General features: G+C 32.8%; 1 protein-coding gene across 2 annotated transcripts in view; it reads right to left on the bottom strand.

The window, feature by feature from the left end:
- The window catches only part of LOC128175661 (TPR and ankyrin repeat-containing protein 1-like), a 46,495-nt gene extending 22,190 nt beyond the window's left edge, over positions 1 to 24,305 (bottom strand). Inside the window, exons 1-17 of one of the 2 annotated variants that reach the window (XM_052841464.1) lie at positions 24,178 to 24,305; positions 19,511 to 19,641; positions 18,386 to 18,645; positions 12,439 to 12,598; positions 11,912 to 12,262; positions 10,570 to 10,839; positions 10,149 to 10,399; positions 9,890 to 10,043; positions 9,433 to 9,579; positions 9,004 to 9,237; positions 7,765 to 8,025; positions 7,050 to 7,233; positions 6,290 to 6,495; positions 5,916 to 6,182; positions 3,466 to 3,621; positions 2,423 to 2,676; positions 1,940 to 2,101 (exon numbers count right to left, since the gene is read on the bottom strand). In XM_052841464.1, coding sequence (XP_052697424.1) covers positions 1,940 to 2,101; positions 2,423 to 2,676; positions 3,466 to 3,621; positions 5,916 to 6,182; positions 6,290 to 6,495; positions 7,050 to 7,233; positions 7,765 to 8,025; positions 9,004 to 9,237; positions 9,433 to 9,579; positions 9,890 to 10,043; positions 10,149 to 10,399; positions 10,570 to 10,839; positions 11,912 to 12,262; positions 12,439 to 12,598; positions 18,386 to 18,645; positions 19,511 to 19,553 — 3,360 coding nt within the window. In that variant the 5' untranslated portion in view covers positions 19,554 to 19,641; positions 24,178 to 24,305. The remainder of the gene's footprint in view (positions 1 to 1,939; positions 2,102 to 2,422; positions 2,677 to 3,465; positions 3,622 to 5,915; positions 6,183 to 6,289; positions 6,496 to 7,049; positions 7,234 to 7,764; positions 8,026 to 9,003; positions 9,238 to 9,432; positions 9,580 to 9,889; positions 10,044 to 10,148; positions 10,400 to 10,569; positions 10,840 to 11,911; positions 12,263 to 12,438; positions 12,599 to 18,385; positions 18,646 to 19,510; positions 19,642 to 24,177) is intronic. The other variant, XM_052841475.1, reaches the window with a different exon arrangement.
- Positions 24,306 to 24,505: the final 200 nt, after the last annotated feature.

Here is a 24,505-nt window from a genome sequence, read left to right as displayed (position 1 = left end):
GGGCCAGAAGTTCAAAACTTTGATCATTAATCTAGAAAAGAAGAAATATTTCGAAAAGTATTGTAGAACAAAAAATGCTTAGAATAATGTTCTTCACAATATGCTACCTAAATATTTTTCGTTGGTGGCCCCGGTAATGAGTTTAAGGGCCGGCCCCTTAAACACAGTTGTTCATATATCAACACCTGAACAAAATTCTAAAACTTTGATCAATAATATCTCAAAGGAGAAATATTTTGAAAAGCATTGTAGAAGAATAGTTGCTCAAAATAATGTTCTGAACAATATGCTCACTATAAAAATTTTGTTGGTGGCCCCAGTAAGGGTTTCAAGGGTAAGCCCCTAAAACACAGTTGTTCAGATATTTTTAGAACGCTCAACAATGCGTGAACACTTATTGAACAAAATGCGTTTATATTTACAAGACCTTTTATTTGCTATTAAGAAAAAAGGACTGGCACCTCAAATTAGGCACCAAGAGGGCTCTTAAGTCTTTCTATAATAACTCTTTACTGAGCAATAATTTGTTTTTAATTATAGAAGCAAAAATGTTCATTGTGCAGCTGTTTATCTACACAGTATCAAACTGAAATCATATGTTACGTAATTAGGGGTTTTAAGGGACCAGAAGTTCAAACCTTTGATCATTTATATCTGAAAAAGGAGAAATATTTTGAAAAGCAGTGTAGAAGAAAAGTTGCTTAGAATTATAATATTAAAAATATGTTACCTTTAATAACTCTTTACTGGACAATGATTTGTTATTAATTATAGAAGCAGAAATGTTTACTGCACAGCTGTTTTTCTATACAGTACCATATTTAAATCATATGTTACGTTATAAGGGGTTTTAAGGGAACAAAAATCCGAAAATCAGTACTATTTAGAAAAGGAGAAATATTTTGAAATCCAGTGTAGAAGTTGCTCAGAATAATGCTCTTAACGATATGTCATCTAAGATTTTTAGTGGGTGGCCCTGGTAAGGAGTTAAGGGTCGGCCCGTCAAACACAGTTGTCCAGATATCTCCGAAAAGGTCAACAAATTCTTGGACACTTTTTAAACAAAATAATTTTATATTTATGAGTTCTTCTATTTGATATGAAGAAAAAAAGGGGCTGAGCCCTCAAATTAGGGACCAGGAAGGCTTCAAAGTCTTTTTATAATTACTCTTTACAGAACAATAATTTGTTAATAATCATAGAAGCAAAAACAAGAGCTTACTTTTAGCTAAAACCTAACACTGAAATCTGTTTCAATATCGGACGATGCCTTAAATATATATTTGGATTTATTAATTGATTTTTCCGGGCATTTTGAATCCGCGTTCTTGGTTAAAGAAACAGTGTTCAGTTCAAAGATAAGTTAACTGTATCGAAAATGATTCCATAGTTGCTAAGTCGTATTTAAACACATTCGGATTTTTTTTAATTAAGACGTTCTTGAAATCGTTAAGGTTTTTGCTAGTTCGTACTCAGAATCATTTGGATTTTTTAAAGTCGTACAGAGAAGTATTCGATTTTAAAAAATCTTTTTGATTTAGTTACTGTAGTTATTGGTTTAAGAACTCTGCTTCTTACAGGGACTTCTAGCTTTACTTCCGACATTAACGGAAGACCCATTCGTTGCTTTGCAAAGAACGTTGCTCTAGTTGGACATATGTTTGTACATATTTTTGTACATATCTTTTTAGTTTCCTTCCCCTTTGATTTTTCAACTCTTCGTAGAGATGCTTTTTGGAAAGCATGTTTTATTTTAGTCGTATAATTAAGCACTGATAAGGCAAAAACATTAAAGGAACACACTAGAGATTGACACCAGATGACGAGAGGTAAGCTCGCAGCTGTAAGGAAATTATTCTGCAAAGATTATTATCATTTACATCATTTGTCACATCACTGTAACCTTTCACAATTGAGTCACCTAAAATTCCGTACTAACCTTTGATATATCCTTTTCTTCTGTTGCCTTTTTCTTTTGTTGGAAGTTTGAAATCTCATCCATCTCAGCCACTTTTGTATTAAAGAAGGAATGAGAAATATTCGGCAAACTGATAATCATATCTTTAATGTGTTTTTTCACAACGTCTTTGCGCACTAAAAACTGGAATAAAGACAATGGAAATTAATAAAAAGCAGTTTCAAGTTTTAACCATTGACGAATAGAAATTAGGTAACGATACAATTCAAATTCACAGTAAACAACATGCACTATTTGGCTGAATGGCTATTTAAAAAGTTAAAGTATATTTTAATATACCAAATCATTGCAGCTTTTATTTATTTAAATTCACATTCTATGTGTCATTTAGTGATTTTAGTTTTAAAAAAATATGCTTGTCTCTTTAATATTCTCAAACAAATATTCAGCAAAAATGCGATACCTACAGTATATTCAAGTGATGTTTTACTTCAGTATACATACCTGTAAACGTTTGTCATCCTTGGAGTTGAGATAATGTCTAGGAAGTTTACGCTCTTTGTTAAACACCAAGGCATTCAGCTTCTTGTCACACAGAAATTTTGCTAACTTCTTAGTAGTGCTACTGTACTTGGCTTTAGCTACCAAGTGGAATAGGGTGTCTCCATCTGAGTTAGTCTGTGCCGGGTCTAACATGGGGTACTTATCAGGATCGTTTTCAAACAAATCGAAAAAATACTTCAAGATCGAAAAATTTCCTGAAATGAAAATACATGAAATAATTTTTTCGTGCATTTTTAGCGATGTGAAAGATATAGCAAGAATAACATTACTGTATAATCATTATAATTCGTGGTAAATCAATTTGCATGGTAGTTAGCTCTCCCCTACGAATTTACATCCTAGCCGAAATCTTATTTTGAAAAAGTCAGTAAAATTGGCCCCACGAATTGAAAAGATTTAACAGGTAATCTGCGATAGTAACCTGTTACAACATACCGTTGAATCATTTTTATTTGGTCAATGTTCGTTTTGGCAAAATTATCTCTGTTTTTGGGGATGTAATTTCGTTAGTACTGTATTCGGGTCAATTATAGGAAATATAAAACAATTTTTTATATACCTTCGTGATGATGTCAATTTGTGGGAAGCTATTACCCAGGAAAGCCGCGAACAGTGGTCTTTCACAAACAATTCAACAGTATGCCTTCCTTCCTATCGGATATACTTTTGAAAAAAACCCATGCCGTCCGAGTCGATATCAAATGAGGAGATTATTATATCGTCATCATGTCAAAAAACATAATGTTTGAACGGCCTGCTGTAGTACTTTATCGTTAGTAATGCTTTATCATAGTTACACGTATATTTCATTAAAAGAAAATTTTTAAAAGTTTCATTGATGACCGATGGAAATTAAAGAGAAGGGTTACATGTCCCTTTTTGCATACATTGTAATATCGAAAACCCTCTCTTATAGGATTTATTATGGACTGAAAGTAAAAAATAAGAGCACATTTAAATGCATAACTGAATTTTATTCTGACCTTTGTTTCTTTCGAGGCCTATAGTCAGAGCAGCATGAATAGGTGTGTCCCCTTGATTAATGGTGAGATGGTCTGGGTTTGCTCCTTGGTTAAACAAAACCTCCAATACTTTGAATTTACTCTCTTTTACAGCAGCAAAAATGGCCTGCTTTCCATCTGCAGTACAATTAAAGAGACAACCCATTATTTTAACAATTCTAAAATGCAGATTCCTAAATCACAGTCATATACTAATTAAAAATATTTAACTTGACACTTTCTGTCGTATAAAAATAAGGCAGCATATTTTGACCCAAATATCGATCAACATTTTAAAATTACACATAAGTGAGAAACTTTATGAAATTGTGAAAAATAAATAGAAAACACCTTCCGGACTCAATATATTCTCAGTGATACTTCATGCATATATATTTTAGCACCCGTCGTCATCAACATGTACTTAGAGAGATATACTATATTTCAACATGCATGGGTTTTGGAAGAGAGAATCATATGTGTCTGGCAAATATTTTTTTTTACATATTATATGGGGGTTTATATATAAATATCATTTGATTTAAGCATGTGGCAATTGAATTTTCAAATGAAACAAGAGGTTAAAAACTATATCGCCCAACTTAGCAATAATGCCAAACATTCTAATCAAAACAGCTTTATGAATTCAAACATAAAAATATTTCTAGACTATTTAGTTAAGTATCTTATATTTGATTCTAACAGCGTTCTATCTTACAAAGTTAGATATAACCATAACCATTATCCTTTTTTTAGGCTTGTCAATATTTCTGATAAGTCTAGCTCTCCCCCACTTTTAATTCGCTTTCAAGTTTTCACGACATATAACCAATTGTCTTATTTTGTGATGTTTCAGAGATTATTGTTTCAACAATTCAGAATAAAAACTAAATCGAATATACAATAACAATATATACATGTACTTATTTAAAAATGTATTATTGAATTTTAAAAAAATAGGATGCAACATGTTTTACAAGATCCTAGTATTAGTGTGATGGTCATGGTTTGTACTTTTGAATTTTTGTTTACGTATATCAAAGTTGTTATTAAAAATTGAATAATAATTCACAGTTAAATTTAGGAATTTTTCCAACAGACATTCTTGAACTTTTCATATAATAAATATATATCAGCGGACAAATTAAATAGGTAAAATATCTTACGCTTGTAGTGGTCTATATTTTTCATGATAAAAATAAGTATTGTTGATTTTGAAGCTAGCTGAAAACATATCAGTTTTTATGAATTTCATAAGTTGTGTATTAGCAAGGGGTCGTTGTAGACTTAAAGACGAAAGAGTGGTATACCATGTCTACGTTTCATGTACTGATTTCGAAGAATTGATATTATGAGAATGTTATTTTACTCTGTACATGTACTTTTTATCTACTTTTTATAGTAAGTATTATCTATACAGTTATTGCATTCATTTCTATACGTCTATTTGTATTTTAAGAAACCTAATGTTCATTTCATTCCACCCAATCCCCGGGGATCTGACCCAGATTTAAATAAACTTAAATCTACACTAAATACATATGATTTCACTCAAATGTTTTAAAGTTGTTGGCCAAACAAAAGATTTAAAAAAAATATTTGAATAATTTTGAATGTGTTTGAATCACATACCTTTGGAAAAGGATGGTTGAAGAATATTCGCTTTAATAAATATTGCTTTCCTTCCCTTACAGACAGAAAGGCGAAAAAAAACCCAACAAAAATCCCACTTGAGCTTTCAGCTAAAATTGTTTTGGATAATAATATTATTTCAGCATCAATTTTTGTGGTAATTACACCAATTGGAGCATTTCAATTTGCAGGCAAGTTCACGAAACTATTCAGGAACTTTGATGCATCCTTTCTACATCTTAGGACCATACGTACGTCATAGTGTTAACTCAGTTTCAAGAGGCTTTCCTACATTTAGAGTCTGCCATACCTGCTTTATAAGTTTAGGATATATAGGTCTTATCATTAGATAACCCTAAGGTTGTCAGAGTTTTTCATGAAATATTTATGCTGATTGATTGGTAGAATATGTTAAAAGTTTTTAAAAAGATCAGGGTGTGTACTCCTTTATTCAAATACAATATCAGTTTCAATATTATTCTTTACTCTTTTAAAAATTAAAATCGTAAAATAAAAGAATTCATTGGATTTGGAAATTCACAATTAAGATACATCGAACTATTTTTCAAATTCATCTTAAAAAGTTTACTTTTTCATAAGTCATATCTTGTAACCAGTGTTTAACAATGACAGAAGACTGTCTTTCTTATTAAAATGAATCAGATGCAACTAGAAGCCTGTCAAATTCAAGAATTATTCATTTTTGGAAAACTGACTTATTTCAATTTTTGCAAATACGGAATTCCGCATTAATCATTATCATTCAAGACCCTAATTCAGAAGACAACAACAAAGCATACCTTCATCTAACACAGCTCCACCATTCAGCATGCATTTTACTACGTCAATCAACAGTTGTTCTGAGTCCTTGAATGACGAGTGTTTGATGACCTTGGTTAGAGGCATTGATTTTGCAAAGTTGGGAAGAGACAAGTCTCCGTGGTGAAGCCTGTGTTCTTTGATTGCAAAATACATATGTATCCATCTCTCCTTGGCTGCCAAACCATGGATGAGCTGTTTATAAAGTTCGTGAGGTATTTTGACAAGTTCATTTGGAATCTCTATCTCTGAAAAAAAAACCCCAATAAAAACAATAACAATTTGAATTTAAGTAGGTTGAGAAGATATTGATACAATTTCCCGAATCTGCCTTTTGAATGGAACATAAGTTTACTTTGGTAAGGTGATTTTCCAAGGGAGGTTATCACAATATCTAATGCCTGTTGTTGCAATTCCTTGTGCTCCTCTGACATGTGGACTTTTTTTAATACTTCCGCTAAGCTCAAATAAGCTTGTGTCATGTTTTTGTCGAGCAAAAACTGTGTTGCATCCTTTATTTTTGAGTTACAATAGGCCAATGTGTAAGTTTGTTCTTTCTTTCTATGGAATGAAAAAACAAAATTAGCTTGTACAAAAATTTTGATTTTAAACAACCTATTATAGTTCAGTTTTTCTCTGTTTTTGTCCCAAAGACAATACCGATTCTAGGATATAGCATATCTATTCACGCTTAAGTAACTCTTTAAAATTTGCAGGTATTTTGGACCCATCAATTTTTTTGTTAAATATCAGAATGTTCATTAATTCAATAATAATATAAGTGTACAAAAGACAACTGGATTCTTTTCCCAATATATAATAAAACTATATACATTTAATCGGATTAGATATATAATGTTTCAATGTTTCGTTTTTATTTAAAGGTAAAATTATATAAAAAATGACGGTAGCGAGAATATAAAATTGTTCATTACTACCTAAAAAAATCAATCTGTATTATGTATAAGGTAAATCTGACTACATGCGTAAAAAAGACATTGTAAAAAATTATAAGAATCCAGTAACAATCTTAAGGTTTAGCTGGTGAGCAGTATATAGCTTGAATCTAAATTCAGAAAAGCTTCAGTTCCACATTCTCTAGCCTGGGTTTCTACCTGGTTTTGTCGGTCTGCCTCTTGTTTCTTCTATGTTGCCCCCTCACCGCCTCCTCGCTCTTTTTCCCCTTCCTCTCCCCCTCCTCCCGTTTCTCCTCCTTCTGTCTCTGCCGTTCCTCCTGCTGCCTCAGTTTCTCTTGTCTCTGCTTCTCCTGCTCCTGTCCTTGTTTCAGTCTCTGCTCTTCTGATGATATTTAAGATCAATTTGAGGACTTTTGGGTTATACAGATATAGAGCATTACAAAATAAGGAATGACAGAATATAGGTAACATGTTAGGTACTGATCTATAAAATCTTATTAATGAAGGGATAACTGTATATCAAATCATAGATGTGAAATACAAATCTAGGCCTTAAAGAACTGTGTGAAATCACCAAACAAGTCTAAGTCTTAAAAAAGACATGGAAATATTTAATTAAAAAAGTGAATAAATCCTAATATAGGAAAATAATTGCACAAAATACCATGTAAATATGCACATTTTTTGTATTTTGTCTTTATTTGTCTCAAATTAACGTTTTATGTTAGTTTTTTTTGTTCAATTCTATCGCTCTTTCACTTGTTTGTAAATGTTTTTCAGATATTCACATTTTATTTTGTTGTCTTTAGTTTGACAGGGTGTGTAACGCAAACTTTCTCAGATAAACATGAGGGATAACAAAAATAACAAATGAAAATCATTTGTACAAAACACATATACTATATAAACTTACGTTGTGTGTATTTCTTCAGTATGTCATGCACCTCTTTGTTATTGCTGGGATTCACGTAGTCAATAGGTAGGAGCTGACTCCGGTCACGCACTGTTGGAGACACACCCTTCTGGAGCAGTAGCCTCACTATGGAGGCCAGGAGCTTTCCCTGAGGAAAATGGGACATCTTAAATAGGGCATGGAAAGGGGAATCCCCTCTACCATCCACAAATTCCACCATCTCAGGCCTGTAGGGCATGTTTTGTAATAATGCAATGTCTCCTAAATAAAACGATAAATTAACATTGCAAGAAAAAGTATTCAATTTGCATTTATTTTGAACATTCAAATATTTTATTCTATTTTTTGCTTGATTCATATTCATTCAACAAACCATACTCGTATGAAAGAAATGGTAAAGATAAAAGAAAATTGTTTTATAAGAGATATTTTTAGTGAAAGGAATGTCCTATATTTTGGCCTAGTCAGACAAAAAACCTGACAGAGGCAAACAATTATCAATAAAAACAACAAACAAACAACAAAACAATGTCTGAAGTATTCACGGCTTAAATGAAATGTTATTGATTTTCAAAACCTTTATCTGTTGCTTGTTGAGTTGACTTTATATAGGTAGTCAATGACTATGAGTATGATATGACATTAGTGTAGATATTGTAGCTACTCTCTTGCCAGAGTTGCTTGGTTTCTCTATAATCCAGTTCATTTTGAAAAGTTTTCTTATATCATGGACACACAGAATGCTAACATACCGCCTTTGTAATATCTTATTTGTCTTTATGATACCGCCAATATTTTCAATTTTAACGCAAATTGTCATAAAGATTTAAATTAATGAAAACCGAGACTTGAATTAACAAAAGGAAACCAAACAGAACAACTTAAACGGCTATTTAACTTTGATATATTTCTAGCATTGTTTGTGAAACATATGTCCTAGTTCTTTTTTTGCTACTGACTTGGTGCCATGGTGGCGAAATCTTCGTTGATATCAAAAGTAATCTTCACTTAGTAATTGAATTTCGAAGAAAATCAATATTAAAATGTAACAACCATACATAAATTTAAAATATGACAATCTTTTAAAACTTGCCACCACGAATTACAAAGATACCACAACAAACAAAAACATTAAAGTCCCATAATTGTGGAAAACCTCCGATTTCCGATGTAACATCAAATAAAAAAAAAGTCGGAACCAATACTCTATAGACTAAGAGTAATATAACATAACCTTACCTGTGAGTACACAAAATCTAACAACAGCGGAAAGAGGCATGTCCTCCTCCGATGCCCGGAACCTCAGTAAGGTCCCTGGGTCTCCCCTCTGTGTGATGAGGAACGACATCAGAGGAGTGATCCAGTCATTGAGGGAAGCAGGGTCCTCATGGCTCTCTAGGTATTGGAACAGTGTGCTGTAGGTTATCCCCTGCAAGTCCGCATCTCTCGCCACACCACTGGGGGTCACTTGTCCTTAGAACAGTAATTGCAAGATTAATCTGTCTAAACATACACAGTTTTAAATTTGACACTGAATTGGTAGTATTCAGTCTTAACATTAAAAACAACAAAAATGATAAGATATCTTTACATGTTAAGCTAATAAAATGCAAGATACGAGAAATATTAAAATATGTTAGATGTTGGATAGACAATGAATAACAGTACCATTGATATACTTGAAGTCTACGCCTAGCACCACATATCTGATGGCCGCCCATTCCCCCCGGACACTCAGTTTAGTCATTACCTCCGGCCAGGCCTCATTGCTAACTTTGCTCAGACTTTTGTAATTTGCCTCCAGCTCCTGCTTCTCTGTATTGTAATGCAGGTATATGATTACATCTTTTCCTCATTATAAAGAGACTCTTTACAAAAATCTGTTTAACCCGTACTACACTACTTAGTATCAGTTGTATCAGTTTTCATAACAGTTGATAACAAATTGTTTTTATGATTAAAAAAATATGTCTGCACTTGATAACCATAAATTTAAAAAAAGAACTATGAATTTTATATAGCAATAATAACTTTCCAAATGCCTGGTGTACACATATGGATATTCATATATGGAATATGAAACAATTTATTCTATCTTCAAAACCTAAACAGAAAAAAATGAAACCTGTGATATTAGAGAAGGACGCAACAACTTCCACAAGAATGTTGTATTTCTCTGAAACAGTGCCATCTCCTTTCCAATAACCCTCCAAAAAGGCACTGAAAGATTCTTGGAACAGCTTCTTTTGTCTTAAAAGTTGGCCCCTTTTCCAGTGTCCCTGTAACAGTTCGTACATCAAACGTACATCAAAACCCCAAACTATATATTTTAACTAAATATGCTTTGTAGAATGTATTTAAAGAAATGCAATTTAGTTGAAAACCTTCAGCCATGTTTGGTCAAATCTGACTGCTTCTTCAGCATCTCTCAAAGCCTCTGTTACACTGTGTAGTGAAGTGTGAACAATGGATCGATTCGTCAACACTACTGCTGCCTCGTGTGTCAAATTCTTATAACCTTTTACCATAGTTATAGCTTTGTTATAGAAAATTAAGGCTTCATTGAATTTTTTGTTTTTAAATGCCATGTTTCCTTTCTCCTTTATCTCATTGATTTTGACCTTCACATGGCTATCTGAAATAGAAATTGCCATGCTTTTAAAGTCTAACTTGTTCATTGTAAAATGGTATGAACCATTTTTTTCATTTCAGAAAATTTGAAACAACACTTTGTAAACAACATTCATATCAAATTCATTCAAGCAAACCCGTCTTCTTCTACGTCTGATAGAACTTTAAAAGTACCTGCAACTTTTGTGGTGGTGGACAAGATATTGAAGCCAAGATCATTTGGTGTGAGATAATCAATGGCAAGTTTGCCGTTCCTGTCTGGGATGGATGATTGACAGCCATTGTTAATCAGAAGACGAAGCAGTGTCTCGCCAATCGAGTCTTTGTTTTTTCCAGAATGCACAATTACGTGTAACCCAGTTCTCCCCTCTCGATCTAATGCATCCTTTGTCTCTGGTGTTTTCAAATACTGACTGAACATCAGTTTTATCAAACTGATATTTCCTGTGTAAAATCAACATTTAAATTTAAAATTCAATGAATTGCAAATAAAAGAACATCATCATGTTTTGTTTCTTTCTAGGTGTTTCTTCACTTATCTCTATCCATTGAATACTTGTTGTATTGTTGCTACTTTATTTCTTTGAGTTTACATTCAAAAGGTGTAGCTTAAGGACCTTGTTTACGCAGGATTTGAGTTCTCAAATTCGGATTGTTATAAAGTTCAATGTCATGAGTAAAATTTATTCTAAACACTAAAATCATTCATGAAATGAATTATTATTGACAAACCATTCGATATTTTTTTTACTATATTATGGAATTAGGCTCAAACTAAGTTGGACTTTAAGCAAAAAAGCGGTTTGTTTTGCACATAAATATTTTTGGTAGTACTGTAATATTCCAAGTTAAAGTTTTATCTGTTAGTCAAAATAATTTTGCATATTTTCTGTTGGTTTTATCTCACTTTTTCGTTTATATATTTGAATGGCACACACTACAAAAATATTGAAAAATGCTTAAAAACGATAAAAGACACCATATCTCAAAATTTTGATCATTGACCTCATATAAATTTTATGCCTGCAAAGTAAGGTCAATATAACTAGTTTAATGCTATAAATGTTTTAGTATTAGCATCATTCAGTTTTTCGTAAAATTGAATCAAAAAAGGGGTAGGAATTTGAAAACTGATAGAGGAAATTCGGACTGGAATATTCATAAATATTGTGAATGAAAACTTAATGCTTTGTGTCTGTTTAGTGTCACTGTCATTCATGAACTGTATTTCATTTTTAAAAGAGTTTATCATTTCGTATTATTTTCACAATTAACAAAACTTCAATTATACTGAATTTTTTTGGGACTTTTCTTAAATTTTCAAAAAATATTCAATGGCCATTATCTCAAAAAGTAGGTCATTGAACTATTTTTTGAAAGTGAAAAATAGCACTACCATGATAGGCCTTTAACACACAATTGATGGGTTTTTATTATCATCATTGGAATTTTTTTTCATTCTGAGTAAACGTATATCTTAATACATTTGTAAAATAACGGGTGAATTTAGACACACCTGTGTCAAGTGAAACCTTAAGACCCACATGAATTACAGGTTTCTCCATTTTCTGTTCAATGTCCTCATACGATGCCCCACTCCTTAAAAGACAAATTGCCAAATCAACACCAAACCTCTTCAGCTCTGTTATGGTGATATTATTCAGAAGATTTCCGACCGAGAGGTCATCTACCGGACAGCTAGCTGCGGACGCATCCAAGGTACTCGGAGGACCGGCGTGGACCCCCATCACCAGCAGACTGACCCCCTCCCAACAGTTGTTGCTGGCTAATCGCTGCAGCAGCTTTCTCTGTGTCTGAATACTTCCTGTGAGAATCTCGGAATTCTCCAGCAGGTTTTTTGGGTCATCTGAAAGAAAGCTAACTATTCTATCTTCTGTGTATAAGATGAATAAAGCTTTTTTCAATACCAAGTCTATGTTCATATTCTTTCGTTCGAAGAAAATGAAACTTAAAAGACATCACTGAAAGTTTAATCAACTTAAACAAAGATGTTTCGCGTAAAGTAAAAAAACTAACACTAACGCCTGAGTGTGATGATAATAGAGACGATTTCAACAAGAAAACTAATGATCTCCTCCTCCTGGTTCTGATTCACGGATACATTGTATCCTCCAATGGCGGCATCCAATGCAAAGTCCACCTGTCCCAGTTCCTTGTGGGCCTTTGCTGCTCGCCAGTACCCCTGGGTTATTCCAATTGTATGCAAATATAACAATACAGTGACTATACCTGGTAAACGCAGTGCATGCAATGATGATGGTTCTTTTAGAAAAAACGAACTGAAAATTACAATTTCTTTAATAAGACTTCGTTCCATCTTAGTCTGCTATAAACAAAATAGACAAAACTAACTTTAAGTTGAAACATTTACTGATTTTATTCTGTTCAATTACTAATGTTGTGTTATCTTACAAGATGAATATAAACTATCTTGCCAGCTGTGGGTTTTGGCAAAATAATTGTAGAAACGTAAGTCATATGTTTATTTTTTGGAATAAAAATCAAACTTTCAGGTATGTATTGAGCCTTGATAAATACTTAAAGATTACGTAAAAGGTAGAATTTAATGTTTTCAATATCAAATATTTTATGAACGTTCATGAATGGTCATAACAATTGAATTGATATTAATTTCTTGGTCACTAAAAGGTTTATTTAAATATTGAAAAATATGCTGCAATTGCACGATTTTGAAAACAAAAAATGATCTGGTCATAAAAATTTAGTAAATTTTAATTAACTTCGCCTTTTCTCCCTTTTTGTTACTTTTTAGCTCACCTGAGCTGTAAACTTTTCACATTTTAAACTTCTTCTCTAAAACCGCTTATCCAATTTCAACTAAATTTGGCACAAAGCATTCTTATGGTAAGGCAAATATAAATTGCAGAAATGAAAGACATATCTTTATTCAAAGCTGAGAAAACATCGAAACTGTAGAAAAAGGGGGTGCATTTTTAAAAATCTTCTTCTTAACAACTACTGAGTCAAATTCAACGTAGTTTAGCATAAATTATCCTTATGGGAAGGAAAATATAAATTGCAAAAATTAAGGGCTAACTCTGTCTCAAATTTGAGAAATTTACGAAAATGATAATAAGACAGAGAGAATGAGGGTCAATCAGTTTAACTTCGGGTTCGGTATTCCATATCTCAAAACCCTCTTAGAAACAAAGGAGCGGCATTTTGAACGGATAAGAAATGGGTCAATCTGACAAAGATGAGTTTGGTTGCTGTGAAACAGTTTGCGTGCGAAAGGAATATTTGAAACGTGCAAGATACATTAATGCCGATTTTGTGAAGTAAATTGAGATTAAATATTCCACAATGCGTTGACATTTTCACCTTTGACGGTGGTTTTAGCTTGTTTGTGATTTTCGTTTCGTTTTCATGAATTATTGTTTGTAACTTAGGGGAACTTAGGGGAACTATCGCCTGTATTTTGTAATTTTTACGTACCAATCAAATATAGACATCGGAAAGTAAGACAGCTGACTGTTACTTGCGGAAAATAAGATACATTAATAGGTTCGGTACTTTAACAACTAAAATACAAATTCTAATGGATATACGGTATGGTTTTTGCGTAATTGTTGATTACTGCAATGTGTTTTAGGCTAGTTGCAAGTTTTTTCTCGTCTATTCAGTCTAAACGGAAATTAATTTTGCTGATGGAAATAATGAGTGCGTGTACATGTAGCAGAGACATAAATAATAGTAAGCTTAACTGAGGTGAAATATACAGAGAAATATCATTAAAAATATTCTTCTCAAAAATCAATGGGCCAAAAAAGCTGTGACTTGTGTGGAAGCATCCTCAAATAGTGTAGATTCAAACAATGATCCCCGGGGGTACAGTGGGGCCCCAATGGGAGATCAAATTTTTAGATACAAATGTATAGCGATAAATCATTAAAATCTTCTTTTCGAAAACCAGTTAGCCAGAAAAGCTGGAACTGTGGAAGCATCTTCAGGTAGTGTAAATTCAATTTTTTTCAAATCACGATCCCCGGGGGTAAGGTCAGGCCACAATCGGGGGTCGAAATTTTTACATAGGAATACATGGAGAAAAATCTTCTCAACAAAAACTAGTAGGCCAGAAAAGCTGTAACTTGTTTGGAAGCATCCTCAGGTAGTGTAGATTCAAATTTGTTCAAACCATGACCCCGTGGTAGGGTGCGGCCACAATGGGTGGGTCGAATTTTACATAGAAATACATAGCGAAAAATCCTTTAAGAATTTTCTTCTCAAAAACCAATTGGCCAGAAAAGCTGTGTGGAATCATCTTAAGGTAGTGTTGATTCATTCTAGTTTTTTCAAACCATGATTTCAGGGGATAGGGTGGGGCCACCAGGGGGGGGGTAAATTATGGTGGTGCGTGTAATTCGGTATTATCTCTATACGTAATAGTTGATTAATGCAATATGTCCTATCAAGATGTTCAGCAATTTCAATCTAAACGGAGATTATTCTCTCTGCTAGAAATATATAACTAAAGTATATATATATATATATATATATATATATATATATATATATATAAATATATATATATATATATATATATATATATATATATATATATATATATATGATGAAAATTAAATTGAGTTTTCTCTTTGTTTTAGTGCAGTTTTCTCTTGTTTTAATTGTTTACAAATTCCTATAATTTTACTAACCTGAGAGTCAAGCTTCTAGTTATAAGCAAGATAAAGAGCTTTTCGCACAATGCTACAATATGTTTGTACACAAAGCTGAGGTCATCTTTTAGTTTGTTTATATTTTAACCGAGCTATGCTGATTAGGAAATACCAAGTTTAAAATTCTTAAGTTGAATGTAATAAACTCATGTGAACAAAAACATGACTCAAACCAAGCTATGTATCTTGCTTATGATTTTACGATTGACACTGAAATTTTGGTTGATCAATAGAAATGTCTTGCTAAAAGGATGATATGCTGTAATTACTTTCTGGTGCCTCTTCTTCAACGATGAATTGCATAAAATCTACACAAACTTTTGATAGTTTTTCGAACACAAGTAAATGAAAACAATGCCTTTTAAACAGTTTCCATAGGCCTGACACATTATTATTATGAGGATAAAAGCATTATCGGTGTTCCTAAAAAATTATTGCAATCGAAAATCATCTTTGTTTGTACACATTTGTTGTTTTTTTAATAAAGATGAAAATAATGGATGGGCCTTGGTACAATGGAGCGACATGCCTGCCAATACATTAATTTGAATTATAGCTCTTTAACATATGTGACAACATTTTCAGTTAAGTTTATTTTCATCAATCAAGTGAGTAAGGATATGAAAGGTCATACGAAATGAATTCATGCCTGGTAAATGACAATCGTCTATAATGGAGAAGGCCAATTAAATTTTTCAATATTTTTTATTTGAGGAATTGAGCGCATTCATTCTGGTGCATTGAGGTACACTTTTCTTCTTTCACATATAGAATTTTTAAGAATACAATAAGTAGCAAGTAGTGGAGGGAGAAAATGTACCTTTATGCTCTCATGTATTTTAATCGTTTTATAAAGTGATGGGAGGGGGGGGGGGCTAAAATAAAGGGAACTGGAAGTTAACCGTGAACACCAACTGAAAATTTAGTTAATTAATATTGCATATGATCTTATTTTCGGTAAAAATGGTATTCCATGAAGGTAAATATGTCAAAGTATAAGTATATGCAAAAATAAGTGAAATTTCGGATATTCATTTTTGGTTAATCTACCGAGGGGACACATGGCACAATATCCTTTGAACGCCCATATAAAGTCAGTGTTGCTCAGGTAAGCGATGTGGCCCATTGGGCCTCTTGTTTGTAGGTGTAGTTATGTGGCTGCTCGTTTTAACGTGTATATAAAAGTTATTAAAAAAACTGTTGACAAAAATGTTCACTATGTATGCCTATGTAATAATTATCTATATTCATTCATATGTAAGAGGTAAAGCTTTGAGGGGCCCCACACAAGCATAGGATATTCTGATATGAACAAAATTGAATCAACATCACCTGAAAATGCTCATACATAAATTTAAACTGAGTTTTGCCCTATACACGGGGTTCACGATTTATTTAAATTGAATCAACATTGCCCGATGATGCTTCTATACAGGCGTCAACGTTTTTGCCTAATGACCACATTATGGAAAGTGCTTATCGAAAATGTGCTTGATTTGGATAATCGACAATACTTTTATCGAATTTCTCGAATTCTACTGTCTGCAGATTAAGACAAAAAAGCAATATGAACTTTGCAAAATCAACTTTAATTAATGTGGTTGTATTGTATTTCGTTATGTTATTTTTTTTTAAAAGTGGGGAAGGGAAGGTAACTTAACATTGAAAATAATCATTATATATAATACGGGAACAGCATAGTAAAAGAACAAAATCAGGAGAAACTAAAAGAAAACCTACCAAATAAACCAGCACGAAATAAACCGAGTTTTGCTGAAGTTGTCAATCAAAATTCCACCCAAGAAAACAAAAACAAATCAACGAGCAATGAGCAACAACGGTCAAAGTGGCGACCAAAAGGGAATACACGTAACAGGTATGGAAGAAAACAGCACACCGTGCCACAATATACGGGCTATGAAAAAAGTGTAAACAATGAAACACAACAAAAGAAACAAAGAAAAACTTCCAGTTACTCATACAATAACAATAACAACAGCAACAAGAATAACTACAGCAACAACAATAACAGGCAAAACTATTTTCTAGGGAACACATATCGAAGAAACGGTACAACCTACATCGGCAGAGGAATAAATAAGTATTTTTAGATGGAAGCAAACTAAGACACGGACAAAGATTTCAGCGACAACGAAAGCAACTGCAACAAAGAAATGCGTGGATCCAAAGATAATCAATTTGTACACCAAACAATTAAACGAATTCGAAATAAATCATCTTCTATCCAAAGGATTACAATACACACCAACCCCAAGCAGTAACAAACAGGAATTAAGAAAAGCCATAAAAGAATACACTCGCAAATTACGTCTGGCCGAATATTTCAATAATACAGACAGCGACGAAGAAAATGAAAATACTCAACTAGATTTTGTGAAAAATAAATCAAATTTCAACCCTAAGAAAAGACAAAACAACATTTTAGACACTGTTTGTGAAACGCCCCAGAACTTACCACTAGATAGTACAGAATGTATATCTACTTTACAAAACTTGTCTAACGAGGAAACCAGTGCCTTAAAATCATTAGCGAGTGATGAAAATATTGTAATTAAAGAGGCGGATAAAGGCGGAGTCGTGGTAATTTTGGACACAGTATATTATCATAAAAAAAATGGATATGCTTTCAAACAGAATTTTATACCGTAAAATCTGAAAACCAGAACAAAGCAATCCTACAAAAAATTAAATCCGATAGGATATTTCAAATTACCTATAGGAATATTGTTTTTCCTAGGGGAAAAATTATGGTGGTTGTTAACTCTTTAAGCAATGATCTATCATATATCATATTTGAATTTTTCGATATTTGCAGCTTAAACAGGTGCAAAAATGCCAACTTGGCACTGGCATAATTATCCGGCACAGTGTAGGCCCAACCACTACTCAAATTAATATATAGCCATTGATCCAAATCAACCACATTTTTTGATTAGCACATTCCATACAGTTTGATTTCTAGAGAGTGTTTTATATTCATTTTTTCAAAAATGTGACCCCCGGTAGTGTTACCCCACTTTAATTACGGATAACATGATGCGAATAGTTGTTAATTTTCATTCTCTCTAATCTTAATTGGACATGACTCTCCAATTTAGCAAACATTACTTCCATTCACAGAAGTGGAAAATGTAAAAAAAATTTACAGACAGACAGATGGATAGACGAAGAACAGAAAACAAGGGGATTAAGAAAGTTCACTTTCAGCTCGCTCAGGTTAAGCTTTTAGCCTTCAATATAATATGCGTTACCTTAATCCAAAGTCGGTTTACATTTATGCTTTGATTGGCCTCATGAAGGGCAAGTTGAAACTTCCCTTGTCTGTAGTAAACCAGAGATCTATTGCTGAGGATTTTCGGAATTTCGGAAAATAAATGCGGCAGTGTTTGCGCTATTTGCAGAGCCTCAGTGTAGAGCTCCAGAGCCTGCTGTAACTGGTTACCGTTCAAGGCCTGCAGGGCCGTCTGTTTCTTGTGATGGAAGAACTGGTCCTGCATGTGCACGAACATGACTGTTGGATAGAGATAGAACCTGTGCAGAGGTTAAAATCAACTAACATATTTGATTTTTTAAGGTGTTGCTTAACCTTGTATAGAGATGTGAAATGTAGGGTTATTTCATCATGCAATTGTCACCATTTGACTTTAATATTTAATCAAGTATTGGCTATAATGAGACACAGGGGCCACATCGCTCACATGAGCAACAAAAGCCTTTACTCCGATAAAGCAGTTTGATGAAAATAAATTCAAAATTTTTTTTAGTAGGTTTTATCTTGTTTGGTTTTTCTTGAAATAGATTTTTTTAATTAAAGATGTATTTTATTTGCTATTTCAGTGATAACTGTTTCTTATAATCAATCATAATCAAAACTATGATTGTTTACATATCATCAAAACAATTACTGTACACCAATCTTTATTCGCAATGACTTCATTTCGCGATATACCAACGACAAACCTGTTTGCTGCTACTATTTTTCGCAAACAAGAAGTAGACTATGTTGAAAAAATTATACCAGACCCGTTTAGATACTGAATCGCGGTAATAAATGTTCAAGACGACAGGGATCTTGCGAAAAATCCTCGCAGGCGAATAAAAGTTGATTTACAGCATTTTAAGCTATACTTCGTAACGCGAAAATATTTCGATCCACACTAGCAGGAAGTATGGGGCGTTTAACCATTTATACGAAAGAAGCGTTAAAAATAAAAATTGGGTTATAGTTTATTACGCTACACGTCGTAACGCGAAAATATTTTGATCCACACTAGCGATAAGCATGGGCGTTCAACCATATATTTTTAAGAAAGGGACTTCAGGCGTGCTACACTATTTCTATAATTTAGATTTGAAAGTTTTTCGAATTAACTTACGATCTGGTGGTCCATTCCAAAATGGATGTCTGTCAAAACTCATGGTTGCTATCTCCACTACTTACTCCGACCAAACCAAGAACGTGTTAAATGCCACTCACACAGGTTTTATTCTCTGAATTTTTAACAATCTGCAACAACACTGTCATATATTTACACAAAAATATTATCAAATAAAGGTGTATATAAAGTATACATCAATTTTAAATTTTTCTCAAACAGCGTTTTATAAAACCGCCACCATATATGGTAAACTACCAACATGTATCAATTAAACAAGACTGCTAAATTTTTAGTTGATATGAAGTGTTTCTTCCATTGTCGATTAATCTGTCTTCAAGAAACAGTATGAACAGTTTCCGTTTACATAATCAAACACTTTACATCGCTCATATACCGCGGACAACAAGCTATCCCTGTAAATTGCTGCATTATAGCGTCCGAGCCTACTAGAAAGCGATTGACTGTCGAAAATTAAGTTGAATGTTAAAATTTTTAGGGGTTCCTGTAAATGATTTGGACGCCGTCAGGTCGAAATTCAGTGATCTTTCGTTTCGATCAGCGGTCAGCCATTTTGTGATAATGTGTTATTCCACCTTAAATGTTTTATTGTTTCGGTTCACTGTTTGATTGGAAAAGATCACTGAATTTCGACCTGACGGCGTCCAAATCATTTACAGGTTATGACAATGATTTAATGAAATAATAATTTGTAATAGTATTAATGGTTTGGAAAGGCACATGCATTTTTTATTTGTTATTTTACAGAAGTGTGCAATCTATGATAAGTATCTTTTAGTTTTAAACGAATTTTGTCATAATGTATGCCCCCCCCCTTCTTTACAAGGTGTAATTTTATCTAAGTTTTTGCATAAAAATTTGACCAATTAATATGACATTGCATTTGTTTTAATCTTTTACAATGAGGCGTATTTGTGCAAAGGTTGAGGAAATTCTATTGGAAGGTTTTTTTTTATTAATTTACTAGAAAATTGAAATGGAGTGCACACACACACACATACATACACACATACATACATACGAACCAGGCTTGGGGCGAATTACATTGTAAAGTAATGCATTACATTACCATTACTTCATGAATTTGGGCATTAAATTACCATTACCATTACTTAATTTTCTTGAAGTATTGCATTACATTACCATTACATGAGTAAAGTAATGCATTACCATTACCATTACTTTTTTTCAAAAAAGTAAAGCTAATAAAGAGTTTTTGCAAATGTTTCAAATATAAAACACTCTTTATATCTTCAGGTTCATGTTCAGTATCAGGTTCAAATTCAATGACTATATATACAAGAATCATTCTTTATTTGCTCAATATATAATAATCTTGTGGCATTATGAACAACATGTTACATAAGTAAAAAGATATTTATAGACATTTGGCATGATACAATGTCAGATATGATATAGAGACACATAATTCGTGCATAATAGAAAACAATTTATGGAATAATGTTGCGATTAATAAAAAGCTAAATAGAGATATTTCCCAAGATAACACAAATCTTTATAATTTTGGACACTTAATTGTATTAATTTATAGACAGAGGGTTTTTCCCAGTTATATTTCTTAATATATTTTAATCGGATTTCTTTATGCCGAAGACACTTTAAGACAAAATATTGCTGTAGCACTTTATGATCAAAGTTTCAAAGGTTTCATCTTTTAACTGCATCCTATTAGTTTGAAAATCTCCCAGAGAGAGAGAGAGAGAGAGAGAGAGAGAGAGAGAGAGAGAGAGAGAGAGAGAGAGAGAGAGAGAGAGTAAAATTATTTTCAAATGGGTTATAATATTGGAAGTGATTTCGATTTTCATCATGGATGGACAGTGCATTCATTTTGCCCTTAAAGGTGCATGCGCATGTCTGTCCCCTATTCTAATGGGACATGACATAGGGAAGGGGATTGGGGCGTTTAGCCCTTCTTATAACAATAGATTGTTTTGATACTTAGGTTATCCTGGGGGCATAATGTGTTGTTGACACATCTTTATTGAAGTGCAAACTAATTGGAGTAAATTGTATGAATGATTTAAAACTCTTAAAAACAACACTTAAAGAAATGTTATGAAACTGTTTTGTGATACATTGTATCTAGTAATATGAACAATAAATCTTTTTTAATACAACTAAAACATTTTTATTTCAAGAATTATTTCTTTCTTCTTTATAATAAAGTTAATCAGCTATTCGTTTATTCCACACACTTTTTAAAGTGAACATGCATAAATAAGCATAGTAATGCAAAGTAATGCCATGTAATGCCAGCATTACACTAAATTTTGGAAAGTAATGAATTACATTACCCTTACTTGTAATGCTAATTTTGTGGCATTACACATTACTTTGAAAACATGTAATGCATTGCAATGCATTACCATTACATTTAGCATTACCCCAAGCCTGATACGAACACACACACGCACGGTAGCGATGCTATATCCCCTTCGCAACAAGTTGCGCGAGGGGATAAAAAGGGAAGCACTTGGAACAAACACCTAAAGTGATTTTACCTAACTAAGTAGTGTGGTTAGTAAAGAAAAATACCCTCTGCCAAACACCGAGGACATGTTTGCTAGCTTATAGTAAGGGGAAAAATTCCATCTAAGACTTAAGTCAGGATTATTCTCAGCTTAAATTGAAAGAGAATTCTGCAGAGTGCTTAACAATTAATACCCTCCGTGGGCTATTTCAACAGTTGAGACCATTGAAAGGAGTCATCGTCTGCAAAGATATAACATGAAATTGAAATGAAAAAAGTGTTCGCCTACATTGCAGCCTATAAGGGGTTCCTGTAAGATGATGATAGAGTACACCCACCTAAAGAGAATGTTTAATTAACAAACAACGCACCAAGACAAACGAGAGTGAAAAAAATGAAAGCTTTTCTTAGATTGTTGAACAACTATGATACTTTTCTTCCAAACCTGAATACGGAGTTACAACCGCTTAGTTATAGTTGTTAAAACGTAAAGGACCATAGAATATTGGATTGCTGAATGTAAAAAAAGTTTTAATACAAGAAAAAATGAACACTGAAAGTAAACTTTAAGTTGTTTTTTTTTTATAATTTATTTCTTTTTTCAAAGAACAGACATTCAGTCACATACACACATACACACCCATACTTATGACCCCCCACCTAAATGTATTATTTAGTGGTTACTTGCCTACATGAAAAAAAGAAAGTTTAAGTAACAAAAGAGAATAGAAAAAATAATCATATTGAAAATAAATCAGATGTCAGCATCAAAGATACCTTTTGTAGTTTGTATTGCAGCATATCTTTCTTATTGTATTTTAGTTTTAAATGACAAAGGAAACCTATCAAGCATGGAATTTTGTTTGACATAAGACAACAAAATACATATTGTTTCAGATAAAGAATTATGAAATTAATGACTTTGTGATGAAACGACAATGGAAGTTGGCCAAGTATAATATTAGACAAATTCAATCCAAGTCTTTCAGAGGTCTCTCTGTAAAGATATAAACTAAGTTCACCCCAAAGGGTATGTATTTACTCACAAGAAATCAAAACATGTATTATTGTATTCACATTATTTTTACAGACCCACATCTGTCAGAAGTTTTGACACTGATTTTTTAAGGTAGTATCAAACTTGAAGAATTTTATGTAAAATTCTATATTGAAGCCATTGTACGGAAATATCTTTGGTAGTTTTAAAATGTAATATAAATTAAGATAATCAACATTATAATCAGTTAGATCTGTTTGCTATTTAGTTACAGCAAATGGAACAACCACATTTTCATTCAAAACTTGAAGTGCTTTATGGTAAGCAAAACCTGTTTGATTATCATGTCTCTTTCTTATATAAAGTAATATCACAAGTGAAGAAGAGTGTCTCAGAAAGATCAGTAGCTTTTATATCATGAACTATTAATCAGAGAGAATCTGATGATAAAAAAGGGGGTCATATCGGAAGTTTTCAGGACACACACAAAAAAGTACTTCTTTGGATGCATGTACATTGGTGACTCATCACAATCCTTTGTTGTTTATTCTTGAACCTATTAGACAGTGATCCTTCTCTTAGCAGCTGCAAGAATGTACGTTAAGGATAAACCTTGATCCTTGCAGCTTAATAGGTATATTCAGTATAAATCCTCCGAACAAAATGGGATATATGATCTCTTCTCTCGGTCCCACTGCAAGCTGGAAAATTAGGAAGAAGAGGAGGCATTTGAAGTATTATTTTGCCTAGATCAAATCTTATCAGTTTTCAGTCAAAAGATAGCAAGTGCTACAAAATGAACTCGATTTTGTCAAGTTTATTTCTAAATGCGTTGCCAGCTTATATTAATGTACGGATCCACAACCTTTCTTTTTGAAGAGGAATGAGACACACTGAAACATATTGTAGATATGATGCAGACTGTTACTATTGCCAAACGACAAAACACAACCCGTACTGATGCTGTTCAAAGCCCAATTCAGTTCATGGTCCGATGATAAAAAAATTGTTGTTTCAACACATAAAAAGACACAGGCAAAATGTAAATATAGAGTTGTTACGTAATCTAGTTCAGATGTATTAAAGAACAATTATATCTTTACACAAGTAATGATATATTGTTCTGATTATACTTAATCACATTATACATCTTTTTACCTTTTATGAAACATCGTGTGAAAAGTTTTTGTTGACTACGTCGACTTGCCTGTACTTTGTGCCACGTTTCTATACAAATAATTTTTTTTCAACTTTCGTTTTAATTTCGTGTTAGCATTGACGAATGTCAAGGTCAGCACTACCGATAACCAGCTGGTTTATACTGTGACGTAAATATTCAAATTACCTTGTATCAACATTTACAATAAAATGTCGATTTAACATCTAGACCATTTTACTTCATGATTTTGTGGCACACTTAGTCGCATTTTTACCAACAGTTTACCTTTTTGAATGGCATAGAGGTTGTTTTGATTTTAATTCTTTA

The sequence above is a fragment of the Crassostrea angulata genome, chromosome 1 (genome assembly GCF_025612915.1).
Source record: "Crassostrea angulata isolate pt1a10 chromosome 1, ASM2561291v2, whole genome shotgun sequence".
Taxonomy (NCBI): domain Eukaryota; kingdom Metazoa; phylum Mollusca; class Bivalvia; order Ostreida; family Ostreidae; genus Magallana; species Magallana angulata.
Note: the sequence above shows the minus strand (reverse complement) of the source record. Positions and strands in the feature narration are given on the sequence as shown.